Source organism: Dermochelys coriacea, chromosome 15 (genome assembly GCF_009764565.3).
Source record: "Dermochelys coriacea isolate rDerCor1 chromosome 15, rDerCor1.pri.v4, whole genome shotgun sequence".
In the NCBI taxonomy this organism is placed as follows: domain Eukaryota; kingdom Metazoa; phylum Chordata; order Testudines; family Dermochelyidae; genus Dermochelys; species Dermochelys coriacea.
This window is the reverse complement of record NC_050082.1, coordinates 10,646,797-10,667,479: the sequence shown is the minus strand read 5'-3', so window position 1 is coordinate 10,667,479 and position 20,683 is coordinate 10,646,797. Positions and strand designations below refer to the sequence as shown.

At 42.5% G+C, this 20,683-nt stretch overlaps 1 protein-coding gene across 4 annotated transcripts in view; it reads left to right on the top strand.

Moving 5' to 3' along the window:
* Positions 1 to 20,129, top strand: part of SPPL3 (signal peptide peptidase like 3) — a 136,981-nt gene extending 116,852 nt beyond the window's left edge. For 3 of the 4 annotated variants that reach the window (XM_038372822.2, XM_043498001.1, XM_038372823.2), the window contains 5 exons: positions 10,156 to 10,262; positions 11,286 to 11,449; positions 16,525 to 16,724; positions 17,979 to 18,088; positions 18,884 to 20,129. In XM_038372822.2, coding sequence (XP_038228750.1) covers positions 10,156 to 10,262; positions 11,286 to 11,449; positions 16,525 to 16,724; positions 17,979 to 18,088; positions 18,884 to 18,955 — 653 coding nt within the window. In that variant the 3' untranslated portion in view covers positions 18,956 to 20,129. The remainder of the gene's footprint in view (positions 1 to 10,155; positions 10,263 to 11,285; positions 11,450 to 16,524; positions 16,725 to 17,978; positions 18,089 to 18,883) is intronic. The other variant, XR_005288968.2, reaches the window with a different exon arrangement.
* Positions 20,130 to 20,683: the final 554 nt, after the last annotated feature.

The following is a 20,683-nucleotide window of genomic DNA, read 5'->3' as shown; positions in this document are numbered from 1 at the left end:
CTAGGTTAGTCTCCCAACTGCCACTAGAAGATCAGAGAGAAGCAACAGCTTTTTATCACATATGTGGCCATGAGGTTAAAATGATTCCTTTGAGTTTGGAAGTGATGTCTCGTCTATGCCTTTTGTCATCTCAAGATTAGATACAGAAACCTGCTTTACTTTGGGCTATAACTTAAAATCACCTGGAAAATGAAGCTGGCAAAGTGTTTTGGGTTCTACTGTTTGAGTAGCTCAGCTTGAGCGTATAACGTTACCCTGTGATCTGCAGTGGCTACCTATATATTTTTGGGTAGAGTTCAAGGTGTTGGTTTTGACTTATAAAGAACGTATGTATAGGTGTCTCTTTAGGATGTATAAATCCAAATAAATTAAATGTTCATGAGTAATATTGAGCAGGGAAGGGCCTGTTAGGGTTGCCAACTTTCTACTAGCAGAAAACCAAACACCATTGCCCCACCCCTTCTCTGAGGTCCCGCTGCCGTTCACTCCATCCCCCTTCCTCTGTTGCTCACTCTCCCGCACTGTCGCTCACTCGCTTATTTTCACTGGGCTGGGGCAGAGGATTGGGGTGCAGGAGGAGGTGAGGGCTCTGGGTGGGGATGCAGGCTCTGGGGTGGGGCTGGGGATGAGGGGTTTGGGGTACAGGAGGGGACTCCGGGCTCTGGGGTGGGGATGAGAGGTTTGGAGTGTGGGAGGGGTGTCCAGGCTGAGGCAGGGGGTTGGGATATGGGAGGGGGTACAGGTTCCAGGATGGGGCCAGAAATGAGGGGTTCAGGGTGTGGGAGGGGGCTTTGGGCTGGGGCAGGGGGTTGGGGTGCAGGAGGGAGTGAGGGCTCTAGCTGGGAGTGTGGACTCTGGATTGGGACCAGGCATGAGGGGTTGGGGTGAGGAGGGGGCTCGGGGCTGGAGCAGGAGGTTGGGGCATGGGAGGGGATGAGGGATGCGGGCTCTGTGCGGCACTTACTTCAGGTGGCTCCCAGGAAGTGGCCGGTATGTCTGGCTACTAGGCAGAGGTGCAGCCGGGGCGGCTCCGTATGCTGCCTCCGCCTCTGTAGCTCCAGTTGGCCATGGTTTCTGGCCAATGGGAGCTTCGGAGCTGGTGCATGGAGCCCCTGTGGTCCTCCCTGCATGTAGGAACCAGGTATGCTGGGCGCTTCCTGGGGCCGCACGGAGCCAGGTAGGGAGTCTGCCAGCCCCGCTGTGCTGCCAAATGGACTCTTAACAGCCTGGTCAGCAGTGCTGACTGGAGCCGCCAGCATCCCTTTTCGACCGGGTGTTCTGGTCGAAAACTGGACACCAGGCCTTTGTCAGGAAAACAAGCTCTCCAGCTTTACCATTATAGGTAAACCGTAGTCACATTTCCTTGCATGTATCCTGTTTCTCTGTAATTGAGTACTGGATTCTAATGAATTAACCTGATTTGAGGAGGAAAGGTGGCAGTTATAGTTCTCAGTAATGCATGCAAAAGGAGCATTTACTATTCTTTAAACCACTGTGTGCCAGTGGCTTTTTCTCTGCGTACTTTAGTTTTGCCCTCCCACTCAGACAGTTGATCTATTGTTTCTCTGTCAGAAGAAAGTGAAACAGATGGTGTGTGTGCTCACATCAGTCTGGCAGACCATTGGTCTTGGCCTGACAGAAAGGAGGGGAGAAAACACCTGATTTATCTTGTGTTTTTTTGAACTCGGACAATATCTCCCTTTTCATTTGCCGTAGAGCCTTTTTCCTCTTCCATAGCCAGTTTACAGCACCTACAAAGTCTAGGTCATGGCAGTTTCTGCTAGCACACACCACCACTGTATGAATCCTGGCATCTTTTCCCCAGGGCAGCTGGCTGAGCTGTTCCCAAAGTTCAGGGGTATTTTACATAATAGAAACAAAGTTGTTTTTCCCAGGATGATTGTTTTGACACATGTTGTATGTGTGTGGGTTTTAAAAATGCTTATTTCTCAGTGTGGAATGTTTTGGTTCTGTTTTTGCTTGCATGGCAAAATGGACTGAGGATTTAATGAGTATAACATGGCAAGCGACCAAGTACATCCTCTCTTAAGTATGGAAATAGCCTTCCCATGCTTTTGTTCAATTGGAGGTGGATAATATGAACACAATGGGTAGACAGTAATGTCTTTTTCCTCATGGGCGTAGAGGATTTGAGCAGTTAGAGGCATGAGGGACTATTTTGGAATTTAGCTATGCTGAGGGAATTAAGTAGAAGGTAATTTGAAGGTATTCTGCTTCAGGTTAACTCACATTCTCTGCAGAATATACTTAAAATTATGTTAGGAAACTTCTGCTAACGTACCAGAAACATAAGATTTACCACACTAAGTCAGAACTTCAAGCTCAGTATCCTGTTTCTTTGAGTGACGACCAATTGTTCCTTCATGGGAAGGTAGAGGGAAAATTGCATCTGCCAATTTATGTAATACTCTGTGGTTTCTGTTTACCAGCCTGCAAACCACAGCAGTTTGATTAACCCTGCCACACAGTGACTGAAAGATTGCAATGTTGTAACAAAGCTTAAACTGTCTCCTTTCTAACTGCGGAAACAGGGACCCGAAGAACTTTACCATATCTATGAAGGTAGTATATACAAAAAATGCTAAATTAACTGCACACAAAGTCCTTAAGGATCCTTTAATCATATTCACAGCCCTACAGTTCCCCATATCTAAAAATAATTAAAACCTGTCCTTGTAACAACGTGGTGCCCTCCTCAGGTTGGGTGCGCAGGCAGTCTTTAAAGGAGTCCCAGCCTTCGTATTGGGCCATACCCGCAGGGTTTCCTCCGTGGAAGCAATGGTTTTGCCCTCTTAGTCTATTCTGGCTCCATCTCTCCAGTTGGGATTTCTGACAGTACAGTCCCCTTCTGGGGTTTTACTGCTGTACAATTGTAGGCCCTTCCCAGTGGTCTATGCACAGGACCCGGGCCCACCAACTAATCCGGCTCCCAGCCCAGGGACCCTAAGAATAGCATCTGTGTACTGCTGTGTCCCCTTAGCAAAACTGCCTTCAGTTCCCTGGGTTACTTCCCCACAGCCCTAGCCTTCACAAACACTTTACCCTTAGCTCAGGGCCCTTCTAAGTTCAGGCCCAGCAGCCAGCCAGGAGCTCTTCCTTGCTCTCCAAGTCCCTACTAGCATTGAACATTGTGCTGCAGTTCCATTTGGCCAACCAGGCGCACCCTCTGCACTCCTCTAGCTCCAGCAAGGAACAGCAAGGATGTCTCTGGTGCTGCATCTCCTTTTTATAGGGCCCTCCTAGGCCCTGATTGGCTGTTTCCTCTGCAGTCACTCATCCTGCTTGGAGGACCTCTCCACTGCTCCTTTCCTGAGATGTGTGGCAGGACCATGAGGCCTCCAATAAGGTACCTCTGGGCCAAGTCCACCCTGTTGCAGTCCCTCTATTAAATAGTTCTATATAAAACATAGAGAAACTTAGAACTAGTGATTAACGGAACTGTTTGTGTCAGATTTCTTGAGCTATTTCTAGGTGGGGGACAAAGCTTAATTTTAATTTCACTGAAGACATTAGTGCACGGTTCTTGTTCCAGGGCCCTGCTCCTCAGACAAGTCATGCAGAAACATCCACTAACTCTTGAAATGTTGTGATTCTGTGATGCACTGGTAGCATGCTGCAACTATAGGTACCTCAGAGGTTCTGGAACATTTAATTCCTTTCCATTTTGTAGTCAGCAAAGGAGATCCCCACTATAGCTGCCCAGTGGTCCTAACCAATGCAGCTGTGATTCTTGTGGCCTTTTGCCTCTTATGTTCTCAGACGGTTTGGTCTACAACCCAATAGAGCTTAGACCATTTTAGGTCTGTGAGCACCCTGTGTGTTTTTGTCTGGCTAGGCACATCCTGAGGATTTTCAGTTTTTTCTGTGACCTCAGGATTGTTCAGGTGTTAGGTACATTCTCCAACTTTGCTTGTTTAGCGAGGTGTTAAATGTTTGGAGCCTTGGCACAAGTTGACACTGGAAATGGTCTCAGACATGCTTGCATCCAAGCTTTGTTCTGTGGGTTTTTTCATTGATTGTCTTTTCCATTTTTTTATGCCCCAATTTACAGCTTCCAGTATCTACCCATGGTGGCAAGGCCCAGCATGTAGCTTCTGGGTAGAGTTACCGTTTTCCTGTGGTGTGTATTCAGCACATACCTTGGTACCAGGAGATTATTATTGTCAGACACTATATAGAGTTTCTAATGATTTAAAACTTTTAGGTGCTCTCTCTATATCTTTGGGTATTGGAAGTTCAGGGTATCAAAGACACTTCTATGTGGACTAGCCCAACAGTCTCCCCTAAGGTCTAATGACCATGCATGGAGTCAAGCCCCCATATATCTTGCAAACTGGCATTGTCCAGGGAGATGAGCACTGGTATAGTGTAACTTGTTGCATTTGTGTGCTTTGGCGCACACTCTCTAATAACCTCGAGCACTGACATGCTGAATCATAAGACTTCAGCCTGTTTGGTACATAATGCCTAGGGCAGTAGTATCCAGATGTCCTTCAGTACTGGCATCCTGCAAAAAGAAGCACATTGGTGCCTAGGGCTGTTACTGTCAGACTTCTTAGCGCACTACAGCCATGCAGGATCTACGTATGGCTGTCTGGGGAAAGTCAGCACTTAATGCTGTAGGCACTGAGTCCCATGGAGTAGTCGCATTGTGTGAAGCTGCAGTGTTGGCATCTGGGACTACCACTGTCAGGTCTCTTTTGGTCCATTGGCACTGCATAAATGCATAGATTCATTTGTAGATTATAAATCCAGAAGTGACAATTTTGACCCTCTAGTCTGATGTATATAACTCAAGCCAGAGGACTTCCATGAATTAATTCCTGTTTGAACAAGAGCAGATCTTTTAGAAAAACAGTCTTTTGTTAAAAATTGCCTGTGATGGAGAATCCACCACAATCCTTGGTTAAGTGTTGCAATGGTTAATTACCCTTACTGTTTAAAAAAAAAAAAAAGTGCCCTTTTTCCAGTCTGAATTTATCCAGCTTAACTTCTAGTTCTTGGATCTTGTTATTCCTTTGTCTGCTACATTGAAGAGCACTCTATCAAATTTTTGTTCCTCATGTAGCTACTTATAGATTATGACCTAGTTCTCCTACTTAATCTTCTATTTGTTAAACTATACAGACTGAGTCCCTAAGTCTGTCACTGTAACACATGTTTTGCAATTCTGTAATCATTTTCATGGCTCTTCTGTGAGCCCTTTGCAATTTATCCACATCCTTCTTGAATGACACTAGAACCTAACACAGTATTCCAATAATGGGGGCACCAGTACCAAACACAAAGGAAATATAACCTTCCTATTTATACATCTGAGGACTGCATTATTCCTTTTAGCCACATCTCCAGTCTGGGAGCTCATATTCAGCTGATTATTCCCCAAGTCTTTCAGAATCACTGCTTCCCAGGATAGAGTCCCTCATCCTATAAATATGACCTACGTTCTAAGATGTAGAATTTTACATTTGGCCACATTAAAATGCATATTGTTTGCTTGCATTCAGTTTACCAAGCAGTCCAGATTACTCTGTATGAGGGGAGGGATAGCTCAGTGGTTTGAGCATTGGCCTGCGAGTTCAATTCTTGAGGAGGCCATTTAGGGATCAGGGGGCAAAAATTGGGGATTGATCGTGCTCTGAGCAGGGGGTTGGACTAGATGATCTCCTGAGGTCCCCTCCAACCCTGATATTCTATTATTCTATGAAGCCCATGGATTGGCACTTGGGAGCTGCCAGCATGCATCGGCTTGCAGTAGTTCGGTATTTGAGGTTACTAGTGCCAGGCCTCTTGCCACTCTGGCAAGCTATGAAGATAACACCTCAGCATTTGGGACTGCTGACATCAGGTTCCCTTCTGCATACCAGCAACTGGCAAGAAAGATATACTGATGTCTTAGGTGGTTTGTTGAGAGCTTCTTTCAATACACTGATGTTGCTTATGCACTCGCCTCATGCTTTGCACAGCCAGGGATAAACCTTCACCTTCTTCCGTCCCTTCTGCATTCTAGTGTCAGTCTTTATGCACCAGCACCTGAAGCTGTTGGTCCCCTTTTGAGTTTGAGTGAACACTTCTTCAGTGCCTGGGGATGTCAATACCATGCCCTTCAGCACTCTGACATGTTGCTGGCTGGTGCATTGGCAGAGCTTAGCTGAGTGTGCCTGGGTCTGTTGGTTCTGCATCCCACTTGGTTTTGCTGCCTTATCTGTAGCTTAATCCCTGCCCCTGTATCTCTTGTCAGGGCAGGTAGGTATTCTCAGCAGTCATTCTCTACATACATACAAACAGTGGCTTCTCCTTGATAGTGCTCAGCCCACCTCTTGGGTGTGGTTATTTCTTTGTTAGGTGGGGAGGGTGTAAAGTAGTGGTTCTCTCCCAAATGATGTGCTAGTGTGACACAACTCATCATAGATTTGTGCAGATCTCAATAATACAATCCCCCACTACCTTTAGAAAATGCTTTAGGAAACAATGAAATATTTTAAATGTGGATATTGTAACTATCACTGAGCATCTTAGTTAACACTCATGGAGATCAAAACCATAGTTCACACTTCTATTACTTTAGCACAATGTGTTGCCAAAACATGACAAAAGCTTCCCTGGGTGTCTCTTCCAAAGCCTCACCGATCCATGCCAATTGATACTGCCAATAGATAAGGCAACTGGATCAGGGTCTGTTGCACTGCATACAGTTAAATTGCAATGTCAAGCACATAGAAGGGGACAGACCATTGGGAGAGGGAAATATTTTCAGGCCTCTAAGAAGTGTTGCCAACAATGAAATACATTTTAAACCCTTTTGCATCTTAATAGTGTTTCTTAGCAGCTGCAAAAATGCGTAATTTATTAACGTGCTGTCCTGCCTTAATCTGTGAAGATGAAGGTATGTTTCATCCTCAACTCAGGAACTGGGTTTTTGTTTCCTTTCCTAGCCCCAGCATTCTTTTAGTGTAATTGTGGTGTCATACGTGTATGCCTGTATTTGGGCAGTACTAGAGGAATTAAAGGCAAATAATAGACACTGGTAAAAGTACTTCCACTTCAACCTAATTATAAGCTGAAATCGTCTCCTTAAAATAGGTAGCCTTGAGCTAATACTAACCTGGGCTTTAGATAAATCTCTTAACTGATTTAAGACAGAATGTTCTTTTGTATTTACTGTCCTGCCAGGAAGAGTTTGTAACTAAGCCTGCATACTGAGTAATTGAATCCACGCTGTTTCCTTGATGCTTGTGTGTCAAATTGTTTAGCCCTTGGTAATTTGCTTATGTTTTTAGGTGGTTACAATTTATGCAGCAATAGTTGGGATATTTTTTATCTCGTTAATTTCATTATTTATTAAAGCCTGCAGCAATACCACTTTGTGCTGTTTAAACCCTGTCAGCTTTCCCAAGCTAAGCAGGATCAAGTTAGGTCATTACTTAGATCAAGGGTGGGCAAACTATGGCCCACGGGCTGCATCCAGCCCACAAACCATTTTAAGTTGGCCTGCAAGCTGCATTAGTGGCTCTGCCCTACTCCAGCTGGGGCGCTGGGTCGGGGCCACACCACATGGCTTGGCCCCACTCTGGGGCTCCAGATGGGGTGCTGGGTCGGGGCCAGACCACGTGGCTTGGCCCTCCTCCAGCACTCCTGCCAGGGTGCTGGGTTGGGGACCACACCACGCGGCTCGGCCCCGCTCTAGCCAGGATGCACACTCAGGGGCTGCACCACGCGGCTCCCTGAAAGCCAGGATGGCCCCGCTCCAGCTCTTATGCACTCCATTGGGAGCTGCAGGGACAGTGCCTGCGGATGGGGCAGCTTGCAGAACTGCCTGGCCGTGCCTCCGCGTAGAAGCCGGAGAAGGGACATGCCACTGCTTCCGGGAGCCGCTTGAGGTAAGTGCTGCTCGGAGCCTGCACCCCAAGCCTCTACCCATGCCCCAACTCCTGATCCCCCTCCTGCTCTCCAAACCCTTTGATCCAAGCCCGGAGCACCCTCCTGCACCCCAAACCTCTCATCCCCAGCCCCACCCCAGAGCCCACACCCCCAGCCAGAACCTGCACCCCTTCCCGCACCCCTGCCCCCAACCCTGATCCCTATCCTGCCCTCCGAAACCTCAGTCCCAGCCCAGAGCACCCTCCTACACCCCAAACTCCTCATCCCCAGCCCAGAGCCTGCACCCTATCCCGCAATCCAGCCCTAATTTTGTGAGCATTCATGGCCCGCCATACAATTTCTATTCCCTGATGTGGCCCTCGGGCCAAAAAGTTTGCCCACCCCGACTTAGATGAAAGATAAACCATGTGTGCTGTGGGAAGTCATGTTGGTAATTTGTTGGTTGCACTATTTCCTGTGAGTTAGTATTGAACCACTGCCTCAGCATGTTGATAGGAAGATTGTGCTGCTTTCAGATTAAATGTGATTTCAAGATGCTAACCACTTGTACTTAAAACTTAATGGCTTTTTGTGCAAGAATAAGGGTATTAATTAATGTGCCTTAGCCTAGTCAAATTCCCACTCTAATAATCACATTCCTCCTATGTAAATTCCCCTGTGTTTTAATTTGGTGAAGGGTAGTATTCACTTCTTTTTGTAAATAGCTTTTGATTTTTCTGTGCCCTGTTAAACTGCTATTCCACATCTGCAGTGGTTCCTTTTCAAGGAAATTATGGCTATAATGTCTTACCTACCCTACAAGGCTCTGTTACAGCTGTTAAAGTTTAATGCTTTGAGATCCCAGGATGAAAGTTGATTAAAGTGCATATTAATTATCCTACTTTGGGGCTTTACATACATGCAGTTGAAATTGAACTTTTCTCAAGTAAAGTAATTGTGGCTTTGGTAACAGGAGGGCAGGAAGATTAGTTTCAGTTCACCTTCTTAGTTTTTTCTCCACAAAAATATTGTGCAGGAGATAGAATGGCTCCTCTCCATTTCTTTGCAATTGGCAACCCACCAAGCACACATGCGTTACTTTTTTTCTTTACTTTGAGAAAGCATTCACTTTATGGTTTGAGAATAAGTTGTTTTTGCAGTTTTCTGCTTGTTGGCTGCATTGCCACCTTGAATTGGATGTCAAGATGAAGACACTGAAGAAAGCCACTAGCCTATTACTTCATCACTTTCTAGCTCTCCATCCTAAACAGTCTGTATGTTACTGTTCTCTAAATGTTCCCCTACCATTTTTTTGCGATCGGAGTGGAGAAAGGTGGTGTAACCCTGCCTGAGCTTTTTAATTCCCTAAAGTTGAAGTTTAGATTTCCATTTTCAATTACTAAGTTCAATGCATTTCTTAAACAAAACCCCAAAACCGTGTTATGTCTAATTTGGGGATTATATATCTGATGTATCAAATGCCAGCTCCTGAACTATTAGGAGTTGAAGGTCATGCCATTGAAATGGTCATTCTTGCAATAAGGTCCCTGCTTTTGACTATACTGTAAGGTCACAATAATTTGTTTATTTTTAGTAAAATAAAACCTTACGGGAAGAGGGAAGAAGTTTAGATAATCAAGGTTTCATATGAGGGGAAATCATTCATGTTCTAGACAGTATGGGATAAATCTACAATGCAACTGAAGGAGGGATTGCAGCTTGAGTAGGTATATCTGTACTAGTTTCCTTCAAGCTAGCATAGCTAAAAATAGCAGAGAAGATGTGGTGGCCCGGGCTTCAGTGAAGGTTGTACATGTCCACCTGGAAACATGGGTACATTTTCGCATCACTAGCCTGTGACTTGATTTGGGCCACAGCCCACTACATCTTCACTGCTATTTTTAGATGCGCTAGCTACATTAAAACTAGCATAGGAATGCCTGCCTGAGTTCAGTCATACTTTCGATTGCAGTGAGGCATGCCCTGTGGGACCATGACCCTGTTGTAGGTAACTGAAGTTTAGTTAAATGAGATTGTATTAAATACCCAATCAGATATGCCTATTACTATGAGTCTCTGTTTACAGTCTGTCCAGTGTAGATACTGCATATATGATTTTCTTTGTTCTGCCTGTCATCTCAACTCTAGGAGAGGAGACCACCGGGTCTTAGTGCTGAATGGACTAGATGACTATCTTGCTGCAAATGTGGGCCTTCTTTACCTGCTATTGTAGTCCTGAATACTGAACAAATTATGTATTTTACTGTTTTGTAGCTCTGGCGATGGGCTTGTGTGTTGCAATGATTGCCTTTGTTCGGCTGCCGAGCCTCAAGGTTTCCTGTTTGCTGCTTTCGGGGTTACTAATTTATGATGTCTTTTGGGTAAGTTCCCATTTCTTTTCAAACACCTTCTGTCCTTCATATTTATAATTGGCCCTTTCTTTCTTGTCAACTAAAATAGTTCTAAACAAAGAAAATTCTGAGCTCCGGCAAAGCCAGAAGATGAGCCTAGTTAGGCCAATTCTGAGCCTTGTTTAAAAAGTGTGCAGTAGGATGCAGAATCCTTTACTCATTAACCATTTGACAAATGCAGAACTGCAGTTAGAGCATTTCAACCATGGCATATTATTGAAAGAGAGAGAACAGATTGTCAAACAAAAGCAAAACTGCTGCAGTCTGGACTGAACGTATCCAAACAAACACTGAAGCCTCATGTACAGTGGGAAGCTGATCTGTTACTGACTGTGGTTATCAGCATCGGGATCCTTAAACCAGTGTTGAAAATTGCTTAACTGCTGGTATAGATGGGGAAAGATAATTTTCAGCATACAACTGAGACTTGATGGAACACACTTTTGTAACAGTGATGAAAATGGTTTTGTCCAATCTACATTAGTAGTTAACTGTTTTAATTACTGGCTCAGGGGAACTACTTGCCAACAAGTGCTGGCCATGGGTCAGGATCCTGTTATATGCAGGGTTTAGTAGTAAAAGAGGCTATTCGTTCCTGAATGGAAAAGTGCATAGTTTGAGTGCCTCTGTTTAAAGAGAAGACATTCCAAGTCTGTTTTTTTTTTCCTGGCTTTTTATATCCTCAGTGCCCAGCCTGTGACTTTCCAATCCTTGTTCCTCCCGTGCAAAATTATGCAGCCAGTAGTTTAAGATTAATATTCCAGTGCACTAGTGCCATATTCAGTCTTCTAGAGGACAATTGCAACTAAAAAAAATCCTTTTATCTGAACTCTTCCAACACTTGCTTTTATTTCACTATCCTACAGGCAGTTCCCACATATATAGTGTGTGTTTCCTCTTCCTTTGAACAGAGCAGAAGCCATAGGAGTGTCATATTTGAATTGCTTTCTAGTTGAAGCTTGTTTGGCCTTTAATTATTTTTCTTTTCTCTAGGTGTTTTTTTCTGCCTACATCTTTAATAGCAATGTTATGGTGAAAGTGGCCACACAACCAGCTGATAATCCCCTTGATGTTTTATCCCGGAAGTTGCATCTGGGACCAAATGTAGGTAGAGATGTTCCCCGCCTGTCACTTCCTGGCAAGCTTGTCTTTCCAAGGTAAGAGTAGCCACTTTCATACTGTACTACAGAACAAAAGGTATCACTCACTTTCTGGTAGCAATGAGGCTATAAAGAGTACAGGCATAAGCTCCTGTTCACTTTCACTTTCTCTTCAGTTATTACTCCTGAAGGAATTCTGCGCCACTGTACAATGCAAAATTTTGCAGAAATTAATGTTGTGCATGCAGAATTTCCTTTCTCCCTCACAGAAATGGGCTGCAGAGATGTTGGCTGCCACTAGGGTTGCTGGACCTGGCAGAGCCCCGCTCACAAATAGAGGACAAGGTTCGGGGGAGGGCAAGGGAGCTGTAGGGTTCCCAGCATGCCCTGAAGGAAGGGGGTGGCATGCAGTAAACTGTGCATGCCCTGGACCCAGCATCAGGCTGTTTTCCCTTCTAGATCCCTGGGCTCGGGGTGGGGAGGGTCTGAGAGTGTCTGGGCCTGGGTGGAGAGGTGGCAGCAGTGCAGCTGGGCTCTGTGGGGGAGGGGGTGTGAGTGTCTGGGTGGGGAGGGGGAGGGCCTGCAGTTGGGCTCTGGGGGGGAAAGGGGTGTAAGTGTCTAGGCTGGGGGCGTGGCTGGGCGGGGGGGGAAAGGGATTTGGGTGGCTGGGGGTGGGGCACGGCTGGGCCCTGCTGCGTGCAGGGGGAGAGAAAGGGATTTGAGTGTTTGGGCCGGGAGGGTGGTGTGGCTGGGCTCTGGAGGGAAGGGGTGAGAGTGGCTGGGCCAGGAGAGTGGTGCGGCTGGGCTCTGGGGGGAAGAGGGTGAGAGTGTCCAGCTCCCCAGCTGGGAAGGGGCAGAGAAGCAGGAATTGGTTTGTCGTATGGGGTTTCTTTAACTCTCTCTAGTCCTGGTGGAATTTTTGTGTCTGTATTGTTACAGACATACTTGCTGACAGGTATTTTGTAATAATTTAACAAAATGATTGAAACTGCATGATTATATAGTGTTGTTTTAACAAATAAAATTTGCAGAATTTTAATTTTTTGGTACGGAATTTTTTGGTGCTAAATTCCCCCAAGAGTAAACAGTTATCCTCCTTTCATAGGAGTTTGGAAATAGAATTGGTATACTGACTTAGACCAATGGCCATCTGGTATAGTATTCCATCTCTGACCGTGGCCAATACCAGATGTTCCAGAGGAGGGTGCAAGAAATCCCATAGAGGACAATAAGAGAATAACCTGCCCATAGGAAAAGTTACTTACTAACCCCTGTTGTTGGTGGCTGGGTTCTTCCTTGAAGTATGGGGGTTTATATCCTTTATTAATACATAATGTATTTTATCCTATTTACTATGAAATGTGAATGATCTTACTATCCATATAAATGTCTTATCCTTTTTTGAATCCCACTAAGGTGTTGGCTTTGATACCTTGTAGCATTTAGTCCCTTGTGCATGCCATGTGTAGTTTCTTTTTAACAGTTTTAAATGTTCCCTTTCAGTTGTACTGAAACTCCCCTTGTTCCATGTTTTATGTAAGAATGTAAATAGGAGCATCCCATTTATACTGTGTGCCCCATCTATTTTGTGTACTCTTGTCATGTCTCCTTGCTAAATTAAAACAGACCAATATTTTAAATCTTTTCATATAGATAGATAGATTTTCTTGCCTCTAATTATTTTTATTGCCCACCTCTGAACCCATTCTGTTTTTGCTATTTCTTTGACATAGGCTAACCAGAATAAAACATGGTGTTCCAGATGAAGGACATGCCATCTGTTTATGTAATAGCATTATAATTTTGGTTTGTTCTTTTTCATTCTTTAAATGAAACATTTTGTTTGCATTTTTGACCACTGCAGTATACTAAATAAAGATTTTCACTGAGTGGTTCCACAGTGACACACAGGTCTCTTTCCTGTGCGTTATCTTTTATTTGTCAGCACTGAATTTCATTTGCCAATAGGCTGCCCATTCACCTTAGTTCTGTTAGGTCCCTCTGAAGATAGTCAGTCTTCCCTAGTTTTGACTAACCTAACTATTGTCTCCAGCAAATCTCTGGTTTAACTCTTTGACCCATTATATAGTCCCTCAGCATAATAAATAAATATTCATTTAATGTATTAAAATATTTAAGTAAATATAAATTTCAATAAATTAATTAAATAAATTAAATCTGGTGAGATAATGTTATATATGGAGAACTGGTAGAACCATTGCTAATGTTTTGCCATGTTAAAAATAGACCACTTATTCCCATTCTTTGTTTCTTACCTCCTAGCCAGTTTCTAATCATCACAATACTCCACCTTTGTCCCTCCATGACTGTTTTCTTATTTGTGAGATACTTTTTCAGAGGCCTTTTGAAAGTTCAGCTATCAGCTGCTTCCCTTTTTTCCACTATTTTTGTTTATCTACTCAAATCATTTTTCTAGATTAGAAACATCATTCTATTTTACAAAAGCCAGGGTGGTTTATCCTTATATGATCATCTAGGGGTTTTTACAATTCTGTTTTTAATTACTGTTTTTACCAATTCATTAACTTTTGAATTAAAGGCTCACTGGTCTGTAATACCCAGAATCTCTCCATTTGTCTCCTTTAGATTATATTTGCTGCCTTCCAGTCCTCTGGATGTAGTAGTTGAGAGAGTGCATATTTCTGGCAGTTCAGCGACTTCATTTCTTGATATCTTTCAGAACTCTTGGTCCTGATGATTGTTGCTCTCTTAATTTAGTTTGTTCTATCACTATCTTTTTCCTGACATCTTAATCTTTGACAGTCTCAGGTTTGCTACCTCAACATCTTCCATCCATACGACTGACAGAAATAATTCTGCTTCTCTGCAATGTCTTCAACTGCTCCCTTTTTGTCTTCAACTGCTCCCTTAGCTCACTGGTGGTTTAACAGACCCACAGATTCTCTCAGGTTTTTATGTCTTTGGCTATATTCAACATTTTTCATAACCTCTCTAATTTCTATTTTAAATTTAATTGTAACTAGCGATAACTTATCCTTCTGGTTGGATTTCCATTTTTCTGAAGGATACCTTGTTTAACTTGAATACCCTCTTGCACCTATCCATTTAATCATATATTTTTCTTGCCTTATGCTTTTTTTCTTTAGGTTTCTGCCTACTTTCTGAAACTGTTATGGTCTGGTTAACTAAAGCCTTCATATTAAGTCTATTTTTCTTGCTTTAGAGTTAGAATCGAATCATGGAGCTAGGGTTGTTTTTTTGGTATGATCCTTCCTCCAAGGAATTGAGCTTAATTATGTTGTGGTCTGTATAATTTAATGGCTCAGCTACCTTTACATCCTGAACTAACTCTTGTGTGTAATTTAGAACTAAGTTTTGAGTAGCTTCTCTTCATGTGTTCTAGGATTTGCCATTCTAAGAAGCAGATAATGTAGTTGTTGAGACATTGCTGCTCTAAGCCTTGTCCTAATATGATGCTTGAAAGAGACCTGGGTGTCAGTATAGACAGCTCAATGAAGACCTTGGCTCAGTGGGAGCTGTGGTCAAAAAAGTGAACAAGATGCATAAAGAATGAGATCATGAATAATACAAACAATATTATAGTGTCTTCATATAAATCACTGGTTCAGCCTTGTCTGAAATACTGTGTATTGTACTGGTCACCATATCTAAAAAGAGATATTGTATAAGTACAGGAGATTCAGAAGAGCAGTGAAAATGATCCAGGATATGAAGAACGTTCATATGAAGAGAGCCTGGAAAGGCTGGGGTTGTTTACCCTAGAGAGGAGATGAATAAGAGGGGACATGATAAAACCATACAAAGCAATGAACTGTCTATAGAAGTTTGGATTGGGAACTTGTGTTCTCCTTGCCTTCTAATACAATTTAAAAGGTGGCAAATTTAAAACAGTGAAAGGAAATACTTTTATATGCCTGATTAAATTGTGAAACTTAAGGAAAATTAAGGTCAAGAATTTAACAAGATTTTAAAAGGGATTGGCTATTTATATGGGTATCAAGAATATCCAGAATTGTTACAATTAATGATGGCAAGAATTTTGGAAAGGATATTAAGCCTCATATTTCGGCGCTTAACCAGTCTCCAAACTACTAGCGATCAGGATGAGACCTTTAATGACCCTCATCTGCCTCCTGCGAGATTGTCTTCCTCTAGGCATCTGGTGCTGGCCATTGTCAGACAGGATACTGGGTTAGGTGAATCTTGGGTCTGATTCATTATGACAGTTCCTTTGTTCAGTGTATATATAGTAGTTGAAGTCACACTTTACTATTTTTTATTCCGATCCCATTCAGCTGTTTGCCCAGTGAAGCCATAGATAACCAATCCCTACCCCCCAAGAAGAGGAAAAACAAAAAATTGCTCAGCTTGTGGCCCTTTTCTCTGACTTAATTAAATTGTATGTCACTTTATGAAAAAGATCTTGGACTGATGATGGGATAATAGAAGCTTTGAACTCTTGGTCATTGGCTCATACCTGGGAAGTGACTGAAACCTTTTACTGTCAGATGACTGTTTAGTGGTCTCTATAAAATGAGGTTAAGGATTTGAATAGCTGAATTGTTGTCTGATGCTGGAGTTGTTCTCTGTACCATAGGTTGGGATGTATTGATGGGACAGCATGAGGAAGATTTTGCTGCTGCTGAAAATAAGTAATTTAAGTTGACAGCACTGTCAATCCAACACCTCCCACAAACATTAAATTAATTCCAAACAGAAATAGGGAAAAAAACATTGAGTGACGCATCTGGAATTAGTGGAACAGTTTCACTCACTGGTTTGGTGGCACAAAAAAAAATTGACGTGCATATCTTCTCAGTACCATTAGGGCTTTTATGAGCCGGAAAGGCTGATCTATGAATTGGGATGTCTTGATATGAAGCAATAGTGTCTTACTGACAGGAAATCCTACCCTCCAGAACTAAAAGATTTAACAAAACTCAAAGCACATTATGTTGCAGTGATGATGGGATCACATGGCCCCTTTTTACCAGCTGACAGTTTTCTTATACTAACCAGATCAGTCATGCCAGGTGAAAAGTGGCATATATAGAAGCACGGTGGAAATAGGAGTCTAGATCCTGTCATCCAATGCCTTGGGCATGCACATAATTTAAATTGTTCTGCAGTTCCACAGGCAGCCACTTCTCTATGCTGGGAATTGGAGATATTGTGATGCCAGGTCTTCTGCTCTGCTTTGTCCTGCGTTATGATAACTACAAAAAACAAGCCAACAGTGATTCCTGTGGTACTCCAGGACCTGGGAACATCTCTGGACGTATGCAGAAGGTCTCCTATTTTCACTGCACACTCATTGGATACTTTGTAGGTAAGGAAATGAATAGCAGCTGCATTGCTTACAGGAGTGAGCTGGTCATACTAGGTTACAAGATAATGAGACCAGTTCTGAAGGGGTTCGTCTGCTTCCCCTTCCCCCCCCCAAAATTTCCCTGACTTTGGAATATTGACCGGAGGGAAAATCTCCTTATCCCAGTCACCTCACTAGAAATAATTGCTTGAATTAGAAGAAGGAGGGTGAGATTGTGCCTCCTTGTGGAGGTTTATATCAGTAGTGTAGAGGATGTAGGATTTGAGGCCTTGACTATGGAGGGAATGCCAAAATTTCTAGATGGATTGTGTTCCATATCAGATCTAGAAAAGGAGCCCTGATTGGTCAGAGTGCAGCTGTGTAATTTTTACTTCTGCATGAACCCTTCTATCTCAACTTCCTGCATCTGTTACGCTTTTTTAATGTTAGGCTCGTAATCCTGTGACACTTCTAGAAGATACAGGAACTTGGAAACAGTCACAAATGGAGATTATTTTTGTAACATGACAGGTTCCACCACCATAAAAATTCTTCCATAAAGCTCAAGGTGCATGCACATAATTTAACTCCTCCAGTTCTCTCAAGGAGAGAAAGGGAAGACCATTCCCTACAAAAAAAACTTATTTCCCTTCCACCCCAACCCCCTCAGGCAAATACTTGAGAAGAAAGATGATTCCTGACGTGAGAATTCCCTACCCTCAGACCTCTCATGTTTCAGTCTAGTGATTTCCAGATTGAAAATCCCATCTGATATTCTGGAAAGTGTAACAATCTATTCTGAAAAAAGAAAAGGAGTACTTGTGGCACCTTAGAGACTAACAAATTTATTTGAGCATAAGCTTTCGTGAGCTACAGCTCACTTCATCAGATGCATTTGGTGGAAAATCTATTCTGATGCATTCATCCAACTATTTTTTGGTGATTATATAACTATAGGTTAACCCTTGAGACTGTTAAATCTTGAAGTTGTAGTTACAACCAAATCTAATATTAAAATCAATGTAAATAAAATCATTATTTAATTTTTTCTCATCTATCCTGGGAAATTTAGGCACAGATAAAATGACTTGCCCACAGCTGAACACAGTTTATAGAAAAGATCGGAATATATCCTAGGTCTCTTGGCTCATAATTAATGCTTCCACTGTAATAGAACAGTGCAGGAGGACTCCAGATGTGGATAAGGTGAAAACATCGTATATTACCAGTGGATGCTTACCATCACTTCTTTTTTTTTTTTTTAACCTCTTTTAGGTCTCTTAACTGCAACAGTGGCTTCTCGCATTCACCGGGCCGCACAGCCTGCCCTGCTCTATTTGGTACCATTCACTTTATTGCCGCTCCTCACCATGGCTTATTTAAAGGTGAGATTAGCATGAATATAGCCTGCAGGAAGTTGTAGTCTAGCTCTGGATCCTGCACAGGAAGATGTAACAGTATTAATGTGAAAGAAAGTTCTGTTCTTTATACTTGCAGTTGCACTAATTCTTCTGAGGATATGATAGGATGTGCTGTTTGTATTACTGTCATTAGTGATAGAGAGTTGTCCTCTCACTGCTATAGCGATGAAATATAATTGTAGTGAACTGTTTTGTGAAGAGTGGATTTCCTATTTAGGGCACAGGATTAATCTTTTTTTTTTTTTTAAACTCCTAGCAAGCAGTCCGATTCCAAAGCAGTAAAGACCATTCTCTTTAAATAAGATGTGGCTTAATTAATTTGTCCTTGTCCTGCTCATAATGAGAGAATGAACACAAAGTTCTAAATGTGGAGGAGGGACAAATTCTTCCGGCTTGCCTCTCTTTCCAGAAACTAGCCCTGGAATTTAAATTGAAAATGGAAGGTTTGAGTTTCAGAGACACTGTTGAAATGCAAACCTACTGCGCTAAGCAGTATAGCACAACAAAAGCAGAATTCCCTATATCACTCCCCATTGAGTTTTTCCAGCAAAATTGTCAGGTGAAATTGCTTCAAACATACATAAGTCTTTGTCCTGCCTGGAAAGGATTTTCTTCCTTGTTGTGTCAGAGTACAGTCTTCCCTAACTGAGAGCCAGCAAATATGCTTTAAGATGACATACCTGACACACAGGACTTAACAGTTGATGAAATCTGTGGACTATTTCTGAAGAGCTTTCTTTCTTCACTCCCATTCTCTAGGGTGATCTACGTCGCATGTGGTCTGAACCTTTCCACTCCAAGTCCAGCAGCTCCCGTTTCCTGGAAGTATGATGGAATAGATGGAAAGTGACTGGAACTTCTGCCTTGGTCCTTTTCTCTTAACTTGTGGTTTTGTCTCCTAAAGCTGGACTGGTACTCAGAAAGGTACCAGTTTATGGAACTTGTATGAATGGACCTTGCTTTTTTTTTTCTTTTTAATACAAAGGTTCTGGAGCTCCATTTGATTCCTTTTCTCCCTGCAGATGTGGAACTGGGGACACTTATTGCCACCTTCCTCTTCTCCTCCCCCTCTTTTATGGATTAGTACCAGACTGTTACTTTTGTGAGAGAGGAGGAGACAAACTTTAAACTGAAAACGGCATGAAGTCGTTCAGAAACTTGGAAACACTAAAAGGAAAAACAATTAAGCAAATGGAAGCTTCTTCAGAGAGCCCCCAAGTACTTTGGGACCAGTTTCCTGTCAGACTTCAGTTTTGGAGAGAACTGAGACAGAAACTCTGTCAATATATTCTTTTTTTGATTTATTAAATATTTCCTGTGGTGTGAGGTGACTTATTAAATCCACAGACATTGAGTGATTTATTGCAGTATACATATAAGAATTTGTTGTAGCGAGTTACGTTTCCACCCAGATGTCATGTTGCAGTGAACAAGGGCACGATTTTTATACATATATATGTATATATATACATACATATATATATATATACACACACGCGCACGCGCGTATAGATATATATATATGAATAAATAAAAAGGAAAACCTGCTAAGATCATGCTATGTAGCAGTCGGGCTTGCTGTAATTTTTAGCATGTAGAGCAGTTTACTATGGCTTTCTTGTATATGACTCTACGATAAGCTGCTGTTTTTTTTCCCCCTCCACAGCAGAACCCACAGTGGAAAAACCAGTGTAGTATTTGTACTGATTGTACTCATGGACTTTAGGGGAGTATTTGATTTTGATCAGTGTAGCAAACTAGGGAAGAAAAAAGTTTAAACCCTTACCCTTTTCTTTTTTTTAATTAACTTCTCCCTTGCAGGTTTTTTAGTAGTTCTTTCTTGACCCAATGCATGTATTATAGCAGCAATTGTCTTTGTGCGTTCTGATCATAGTAATGTACCACTTGTAAATACATTTTTTCTATTTTTTTTGTATTTTTTGCATTTTGTTTCATTAGTGTGCTGTATTTTTTCCAGATCCCTGCCCCTTAAAAAAAAGGAAAAGAAAAAATTGTCCTTTTGTTGCTGTGATTGGTCAAAGTTTGTGTGTTGACTGCTTTGTACATGGGAGTCTGTTAAAATGTGCATTTTTCTAACCAAACAATTGCGGTAATATTATTTAACTGACTGAAAGAGTAATTACTTCTAAGGGCCCTAGGATTTTCCCCTTCTACCAAGTTTAAAACGTTTCATCAAACTGGTTTTGGAGCATGCACCTGTGAGCTGGTGGCTTCTGTTAGTGAACTGATAGCTCTCAAGTAATCCTGTTTCCCCCTAAGTCAAGCAACAACAGCCACCACAACCAAAGTATAACTTCCTTGTAGCTCCTAGGGAGTGGCAATGTTATCCTGTTTGGTAGCAGGCTCTCACTGTGAAGAGGTAAGGAAACTCAGCAGGATTCCTCCTAATTCAGTGAACACACACTTTTATGTATTGTGTGCGACTCACTTCCTCCTACATGTGGTCTCTCCTTTGGCTGTTGACTCATCTCTGGGAAGTTACAAACAGAGAAACTCCTCCAAGTCCCAGGATCCTCTCACTGGTTGCACACTTGGATG